Raw genomic sequence first — 9507 nt, 5'->3', positions numbered from 1 at the left:
CGACAATTATTACTGTGAGACCACATCATACAGTACTCGTTGAATTATTCTAGTAACAAATCTAAATACCCCCCAGACTCTTGGCTTTCCTGCCTCCTCCATAATTGGTGCTTGTAATTTGCAGCTTTTAGCTCATAACTTGTAACTTCAGTGTCACATTCACAGATAGGGACTTTCTGCGTCCTTCTCTCAGACTTGGTGAAACATCCTATTGAAAATATCATATGTGCAAATTGCATCTGTGTGCACAAAACCTTTTCACACAATCACACAATATATCCACAGCTGCTAAACTAAACTACTTGTGAACATCATTTCACAAGCTCGAAATATGAATGACGCTTATTTGCTTTCATAGTTGTGCTCAACTGCAGAGGACGTAGCAATATACAGCACGGGCAGAAACAAATAGTTCAACACTTGAAGGCACTGGCAAGTGGAATGAAGTCTTGCATTAAGTTACCGCTTGTTGAAGCCCTAATTTTTCTAGGTTGAATTCTTGACTCTTAGAGACAGAAGAATGTACAAACAAAGCAAATAATAGTAAATATTTTGGAGAAATAACGTTTCATATCGAGTGCTCCTCAATGGTTTTCTGTAGGCTGCCATGGAAGTTAGCATTGCACTGGTTCCCTTGTCAAAAAGCCTGTTGGATGTTGGATAGGCCTAATGTTGGATTATTGCTGAAAATAACCTCTGCGGAAAACAAATATTTACTACCATGTTTTGTTCAGCAAGATAATCTCCACAAATGACCATTTTCAAGATTACTGAAACCTAAATGTAATCGCCAGGGGTAAAAAGCTAATGTTAGGCTATCAACAAGCTATGCTATGGTAGCATGACTAAACGTCACCACCCTAGCAACACTGTAAAGCCGTGTTCGACGTGGCTTAGTGTGATGATGACCTGTAGTCTCATTTAGCCACATGTTGGCAACCGCCTTTGTTAAAATATGTCAAAGCTTCAAAGTTCACAAGCGGGGTATTCACTGACGTACTTTAACTTCAGGCACCTAACCAAAAACCCACTCAAGAAACCCACTGACTTTGAGACGAGGGAACCACGAGTGGTAAAATACTAACTCATTTCCGGGTTTTAAGACTCATTACTGGTGGACTCAGTTGTTAAAGCTGTAATCACATGCTGTTGCATGTGCCAACAGCCTTTTGATATGGGCGTGGACTAAGTTAGAAAGTGTACAACCAAACCTTTGACTGTCAGGCAGAGCACCCTCCTTTTCTCACCTCAGTATCACCATCTAAAAATGGTTTGTAACTTCAGCTTTAACCAAAATAACTTCTTTACAAAGCAGCCATTATCAATTTGTTTTTCCGATGGTAATTTTAGTGAGATTTAATTTTTTATAGGTCATATGAATCCATGTGCTTTTAATTCTTTATTTGCTTTGGATTTAATTAAAGACAGAGGTTACATGATTCGCGTGGTTTGATAGCTTGAGGTTAAAGGTTGATAACCATGGACTACCATTCAGCTGATTCACAGAGCCATAAAATTGCTGTTTATGGTTCATAAGAGTTGTAGTGTCCTTAAACAACTGCCTGAGAGCTTTTTATTTAGTTGAACCCACACAGTCGAACTTCTGACCGACATAATCTACTGAGCAAATAATTGACAACATGAATGAAGTGCGATAAAACTGCTCCAAAAATCCAGAATCCTTTTGCCATCTTGTCAGCCAGCCCTACTTTGTTCAGTATGATGATTAAATGGGAACCAAAACTGTTTAGTATTATGCAGCTTTTAGCCTTTTTAATATGTGAACAACACTGAGGTTAGAGTGCTGCACCTTATCTCTTGATAGGTTTGATCGAATCATAACTACAGATTTTTTTTTCCTCATAAAAACCACATGATTTTATCAGTGTTGTTACACATTCATGTGATGTTATCACATCAGGTTGAATTTAGTTAGCTATAAAACCAAGACTGGTGACGATTCTTCAACTCTGAGCACGCCAGTTTTACATTAAAGATATCCATCAGAAGATTTAGGATTTGATTTTTAAAGAATTTGTCAGCTATATGACAAAAAAGTCAATAGTTTGATTCGAAATTGTTGAAGCGTTGAAGTGTAATTTGGTATTTATGCAGTACAGATGTTTTCTGTGGGACAGTGTGAATGTTCAGAAATGCAGTGTTATAAAAAAAGTATAAAAAAGATATAAAGATTTCTGTGAGGAGATCATCCCGCAGTCTGGCCTTTTTTTTTTTTTAATTTGTATTTCAATATACAATTATGGCACAAAACAAGAAGCTTCTCAGGTTGTAATTTCATTAAACTCAAATATTAATTAAATCATTTTGTGGGCAGGTAAAGCTCTATACCACTGCTGCACTTTCTCATTGGTGGCATGAACTTATCAAGAAGCTTTTCTCTGCAGAAATGTTTAAGATGATTGTGGTGCAGTGAAAGCAGATACACTCACAGCTGGTCACTGTGGGTATATCACAGTGCTAATGAACAGAAAATGCAAACCAGATCGATAAACCTGTGGACTGAGAATGCTTTTTATATAATGTGCAGGAAAAGCAACATAAACTTCAGCGTAAACTTATAAAAAATGCAAACACGCTGTCAAGATTGTGTTGAAAGAGAGATTATGGGAACAGCACACACTGATATACGCATGAGTTGCACAAAGTTGGTGGTACAGCGGTTTACTTTGAAAAGACAGCTTTAGCAATCCTCGGTTGACTGTGGTCAGTACTAAATTTACATTGCTACATTTGCAGCTTTTCCTTCCTCTTCTTTTAAAGTGACACGTAAACAGGAACAATCTGAAAGTGTGAACATTTCTAACATGCACAGGGTTGTACTGTAGATACTTTAATGTTTTAGATATGCATACTGTAAGTCCCAAAAGACTTAAAAAACGAACTTTTTTCACTTGAAATACTCAGACAAAGCTAAATGTTTGCATTTAGTGGTTCATGTTTTTAGACCATGATTCATGTGGCAGCAGTTTTTCAGGAAGTGGCTAAACACTTATGTCTGAGCGTGTTATTCCAGTTCCTTGCTGTTATCGCAATGTTTTTGCTAGAAAAAAAAACAACACATTTTAGTTTTTTCATGTCATGTTTGCACCTTCAACAGAAAATGCGAAGTGATGACAGTTGTTTTTTTTTTTTTAAATCAAAATGTCATTGCTTTCACTCCTGTTTTTAAAAAAATATTTCTGTGCGTTCACCACTTCCATTACGCCATACACAGCTGCCTTCCTCTCCCCAACTGAAACCCATTAGTTTATACTTTTCAATGGTCTATTCCCATGATATATCCTGCAGCTACATTTCAAAAGAAAGAACATTAAATGCTTGTTTAACTTTGGCATTATCTCTTTAAAGTGTTTTTTTTTTACTCTTCTTTCCTTTGTAAGTAACAAACATAATGCTCTCTGCTCTTTCTCTGGTTCCTGTAAGCCAAATGCAAATAAAGAGATGAGTTAGTATCATTTTACTACCCTTCTGTTTTTATGCTCATGTTTGATTTCAAGATGCATTTCCTCATGCAGTTAAATCAAATTGGAGTTAGGGCAAGGGTAAGCTGAGGTTCCAAGCGGCTCTTTAGCCTCTATCCAGAGGCTGCCTATGTCTGTCTTTAACAAACAAAAATATGGAGACGATTAATGGTTATTTCTTTTAAACATTTTAATTTTCAGTTATCATTGTTGTAGGCCTTAAGTGACTTTGATTTTCTCCAGTTGTAAAAATGTGTGGCCTTTACACTAAATTAAAAAAAAGATTTTGTCAGCTAAAATGTGCATCATAAGTCTCCGGCCTGGCACTTTTTCTTCTAAATTGGCAAATCTCAAAAGCAGTCCTCAGTCTCCCTACTAGGCTACCGATTGATTCCAAATCCAAAAGAGGAAAAGCCTTAGTGGTAAAATGGACATGGACAGATGTGTTGGTGTCATCGCTGGTGTCAAAGTTTAAGCACCAAATTATCATAAATAGCCCACTGCAGAGTCGTGACTTTGCCATAAAACATATTAATGAATGGTCAGTCAGGCGAATTAGGCTGCGTCACCTTATGGCACAAATGTGTTTTGTGACTCTAGATTTGTTACCCCCCTCTTTACATTTAAAGGTTCGTTCATTTCCATAACCGGTTATCACGTTGGGGGTTGCTGGAGCCTATCCCAGCCGACATTGGGCGAGAGGCAGGATACAGGGTCCAGGCACAGGGCCAACACACGCCTGGCAGGGCCAGCACATAGAGACAGACAACCATTCACACTCACATTCACACCTACGGGCAATTTAGAGTCACCAATTAACCTGCATGTCTTTGGACTGTGGGAGGAAGCCGGAGCACCTGGAGAGCACCCACGCTGACACGGTGAGAACATGCAAACTCCACACAGACTCTGCTCCCCCACCCTGGGTCAGAAACAGGAACCCTCTTGCTGTGAAGTGACAGTGCTAACCAGTAGGGCTGCAACTAACAATTATTTTTATTGTCGACTCATCTGTCGATTATTTCTTCGATTAGTCGACTAATCAATTTAACGAAAAAATGTGTTAAAATGTTGAAAAATGTCAGTCTGTCTCTCCCAAACCCCAAAATTATGTCATCTAATGTCTTGTTTCGTACTCACGCCAAAGGGTTTTAGTTCACCGTCATGGGAGAGTGTGTAAAGCTGCCAATATCTGAACATAAGAAGCTGCAATAAGAGTATTTTGGGGTACTTTTATAGTACTTTTCTATGAAAAATGACTCAAACCGATTAGTCGACTACTAAAATAGTCACAGATTATTTTAATAGTCAATTAGTCGACTAATCATTGCAGCCCTACTAACCACTGCACCACAGTGCCGCCCATGTTAAAGGTTGCTGACCCCTAATCATTAGGGGGGCAAGTTTAGGCCTATTTTCATATTAATGCATACATATTTGACCACAGATGGACAGACGCATTGTCACTTTTATCAACCATGATTAAGGCAAATTTCAACATCCTGATAAAGAGAGAAGGACTGAAATGCTTTTTCATTGTGGCTTTAACCAACAATTCTTAAAGAAATTTGACAAGTGACAAGTTATCAAGTGAATCTTTGTCCTTACAATCAATATCCTTGTGCTGAAAATGATCCATATTAACACATTAAAGTCCTGTAATTGGCAAACGCCCACCAGGGATGATCAGTGCAACAGATATGTAGTGCTTGTCATTGTGAAAAGCAGGAAGTGCAGCATTATGACATCATGTTGATGTGAATCATCATCATCATTCATTCTGCGGTAAACTTAAAAAAACAAAACACGCTATGTACATATTTCACGCTGTGTCAGTCTTCCATGTGAAATCCACCTAGTACTCCTCTGATACTGTGTCGGACAAAATGTTGCTGTTGGGGCTGGTGGTGATGTGGGTGTCAGTGGGTCCGCACAGCGCAGGCGGGGTGGGTGTAGTTGTGGAGGCCTGCTGAGAATGCTGCAGCTTCTTCCGGTTTATCTTCCTCTCTTTGGCACGTCTGTTCTGAAACCAGATCTTCACCTGAGATAGCAACACCAAAAATATATTTGTTAAGGATTTAGATCAGAAATAGCAAATGACAAAATGTTCTAACGCTTTCCTTGGATCTATATCTTGGGCCTTTGTTATCAAGTGTGATATCTTTGGTGGTTGGTGACATGCAGTGAATCGGCTGAACATTCTCCCGCCTCTGCCTTAACTATTTATTGCTAAAGTTTAGTAATTTCCTTTTTGCTCAGAATGATTTTGCTGCACTCAGTTGTGGGTTTGACAAACAGAGTGAGCAGGAGGATAAAACAATATTAACAACAATAATAGCATCGTGAGAGAGTTGCACTCAGTTGTGGGTTTGTCGAGCAGAATAAATAGGCGGATAGAACAATAATAACAGAAATGATTGTGTACTGAAAGTGAGGCAGGGTTTCACCATTAACACTACTTATGCGAGATGTTTTGTTTGGCCACATAACATTATGGTTTATAGAGGTTTCTGCTGTTTCATCTAAAGCTGGTTTCTCAAAATGAGAATGTTAAAGAACTTTCTGCTGATGTGTCCGGAGTTAGTATTGATATCTATATTCATAACAATAAGAAAAATACAGCACCAAGCAACTACATGGACCAATAACTGTACTTTGAGGAGTGGCAGTTTTATTTTCTAATATCACTAAAATATCAAATAATGTAAATCACATGAAGAAAGCCGACCTAACCCTTTCCTAACCTCTGCCCACTACCACCTCACAAAAACATAAAGCAGAAACAAAAGGGATTGTTACACCTCATTTCATGAAAAGGAGGAACTCCCCTTGCAGTTCCTTTGAGTTACTGGCAATCTATTTATTATTGTTTTCCAGGCCCAGTTTTAAAGTGAGCCTACGTAACTTTTGAACTTTTGTAACTTTCATGTCTGATACAACACACCCTTGTGCAACCCAGTGCCATCAGAGATTTTTGTGTAACAACCTTACTAGAGCTGGCACGACCACCAGCTTGTGGTGCATTTACAAACACAACATTTACAGTAAAACTTGTGGCCACAGTGGCTGCTGTTCAGCAAGAGTAACACAATGGGAAGAAAAACAATGTTTTAACTCTTATATTTGGCTTTTCCTGAAACATTTTCTCACAGTATCTTTCAGCAGACGTAGTTTGCAGGAAGGTCATAATAGTGTGTCTACACAGGAGGCAATAGAGTGTTGCAGGATTGAGTCCTAAAACCTGTAAATGAGTTAGCATTTTAGCACTCCTGTTTTCCTTGTCTCGAAGTCAGTGGGTTTGCTGAATGGGTTTTGGTTAAATTAAGAGATTTTCACATTCTGTTCCATGACATAAAATATGTCAGTAAATATCCCACTCATAAATTTTGAAGCTTTTAGGTTTCTTAAAAAAGATGGTCGCTAACATGTGGCTAAATGAGACTACAGAACGTCACCATATTGGACACAGCTTTACAGCCTTGTTGTGTGGTGATGATGAAATAATGCAACCACGGTGTAGTTCATTTATAGCCTAACATTAGCTTTTTACTTCTGGCAATAGCATTAATGCTTAAAAAATCATAAAAGTGGTGTTAATTTCTGCAATAACCCAAAATCCAAAAATTAAATAAGCTTTTTGTCGAAGGAACCAGGGCGATGTTAACTTCCGTGTTGGCCTACAAATAACTATGTGGCTCTCACCTGATTGACTACATGGGTCCTAGTGTCCCCCTGCTACATTACAGTCCCTTAAATAATGACTGTCTTTAACAATGTTAAAGAGTTTGAGTTTAACTTTTCCTCTACATTTGCTCCTGCATATTTCAATCACTAGTGCAATGTCCGTTCAAGAACTGCTCATCCAAACAACTTCACACTTGACACAACTCTTCCTTGAGTCCTGAGCAACACCCCTACCCTGACGTAGCTGCGTCCTCTAGCAGTGCTACAGTATATGCATCATTTGGGTGAAAAAGCTGACACAAACATTTTTGGCCTCAATGAAATCATAGCCCGTCTATTTCCTGGAACAAAAGCGTTCATTCTGAAAATTTGTATCACTGCTGCTTGAAATGTTTGAGTTTGTCATAATGTAACATCTCTGGCCTTTCTTTCTTCCTCTGTTCTTCAATATACTGTAGTGGGCAACAGATGGCGAGCTGAATCCAGCATACCTAACAGTTAATAGGGTCCCCACTCATATCCCTACACTGTGTGTTCTTCTGGCGGTACTAATGCACTACTAATATGTCCCTGTAGATCTCAAGAGCTCACACTTGACACTGCACTTCCTTGGGTCCTCAGCAACTTGCCAAGTGTGAAGTCAATCAGATGAATGGTTGTCCAAAAAATCAAAAGAGAAGAGGCTCCTTCCATTTTGGTTGGATGTCCTGCTTTCATTTGTCTACCCCTTACTTTTCTACCTCTAACTTTAATTTGCTCCAGTCTCACCTGTCTCTCAGAAAGGCTCAGTGCCATCGACAGCTCAGTCTTCCTCCTCATGGTGATATAGCGGTTGTACTGAAACTCCTTCTCCAGCTCCAGGCGTTGCTGGTCAGTGTACACCACCCTGTACTTGTCCTTAGTGCGAGTCTTTGCTCCTGGATCACACAGAAATAACCCTGATTTAGTAAAACAATAAATACAAGCTTGGTTGGGTTCAGTGAATGTAAGTAAACAGGCGTGTTAAACATGATCATAATGTCAGTGAGTCACGTGCACTGTGAGCCAAACAGATGACTAATGTGTGTGTGTCTGGTGCCACGTTCAAGTTCAGGCGCCACTTAAAGCCTCATCAACTCTATTAATCACACTAACTAGAACTAATGTTAAGACTTCCCACTGCGTTGCATCAGTGGTTCCCCTTATCACTGTGAGTGGTGTTTACATAGGTGTTTACACAGGCAGCTATTCATTGACATGCATGTTCACACACGTACACACACACTCTTAGGAAAAGGTGAGTCAGAGTTATTGATCGGGAATCTTGACAGTGTGACAGCATCGATCGAGGCAGACCAGTAAGCAAGCAGGCCTGAGAGTGTCGCCTTTAGTGGAGATTCGGTTTGACTTCTGCAGACTTCCTGTAGTGCTGGTGTTATCTCGCCAGGCTGTCACCCTTTCGCACCCACCCAGTGGACAGAGAGGGTGGGGAATGACATTTCTGCAGACTTGACGGCCGCCACTGTTAGCTTTGCATTGACATCTCAAACCATGCTGGCGGAAGGGAGAGGCGAAAAGCTTGATGAATGTGTGTGTGCAGTCAGTCTGACTTCACTCTGTATGTTGAAATTGTTCCTGCCTATGAATGTGTGTTTTACCATATCTGTACACCCACTCAGCAAATGGCTTTTAGCTTGTCATCATCATGTGACTGCACCAATACTGATGAAGTGATGTTAGTTTGACATCCTTAATGTTAGAGTATTAGGCCTATTTCATGTTTGATTTGTGATCAGCACCAAAAATTTTAATTATTTTAAGAAATAATTATATCTTTACACAGACTATTTATGATTGGCCAGTACAGTGCCTACATGTAACCATGGTATCCAGTATGTAATCCCACCTGTGGCGGATGGTTTGATGGGCTCATGTGGTTTCCTCCTGGAGCTGAAGGGGTCCTGTCCGGTGATGAAGTTGTACGGCGTGAACGACCCTCCTCCAGCGGCGGTGGGCGTGCCGCTCAGCTCCGGGGAGCAGAAGCTGACCTGCCCGGCGCTGGGGCTTGACCCCGGGAAGCTGTACGGATACTCCTCCCGGGGAGCGTAGACGGAGTTCCAGGCGCTTGTCGACGGGTCACCGACTCCCGGGACGTGATGGTAACTGGTGTAGTCATACGGAGGCGGGAAGTACTGACTGTTCAGTGACAGCGTCTGAGCCGGGTGTCTGGCCGACTGTGAGTTGGGGTACATACCGGTGTCCTCGTGCGACAGGTAGGGTGACTCTCAGGTAGACCTCCGTGAATCAAACTACCGGGCGCATGATAGGCCTCCTTGTTTACTCCCAGCAGGCTCTGCTTTCA

General features: G+C 40.5%; 1 protein-coding gene across 1 annotated transcript; it reads right to left on the bottom strand.

Annotated features, from left to right (window-relative positions):
- Positions 1 to 5236: 5236 nt before the first annotated feature.
- cdx1a (caudal type homeobox 1a) lies at positions 5237 to 9507 on the bottom strand. The gene is made up of 3 exons (XM_033633684.2): positions 9052 to 9507; positions 7935 to 8083; positions 5237 to 5523 (listed from the first exon to the last, which is right to left on the bottom strand). The coding sequence occupies exons 1-3, from the start codon at positions 9395 to 9397 to the stop codon at positions 5338 to 5340; spliced, it is 681 nt and encodes a 226-aa protein (XP_033489575.2). The 5' UTR covers positions 9398 to 9507; the 3' UTR covers positions 5237 to 5337.

This window comes from Epinephelus lanceolatus, chromosome 7 (genome assembly GCF_041903045.1).
Source record: "Epinephelus lanceolatus isolate andai-2023 chromosome 7, ASM4190304v1, whole genome shotgun sequence".
Lineage (NCBI taxonomy): Eukaryota > Metazoa > Chordata > Actinopteri > Perciformes > Serranidae > Epinephelus > Epinephelus lanceolatus.
Note: the sequence above shows the minus strand (reverse complement) of the source record. Positions and strands in the feature narration are given on the sequence as shown.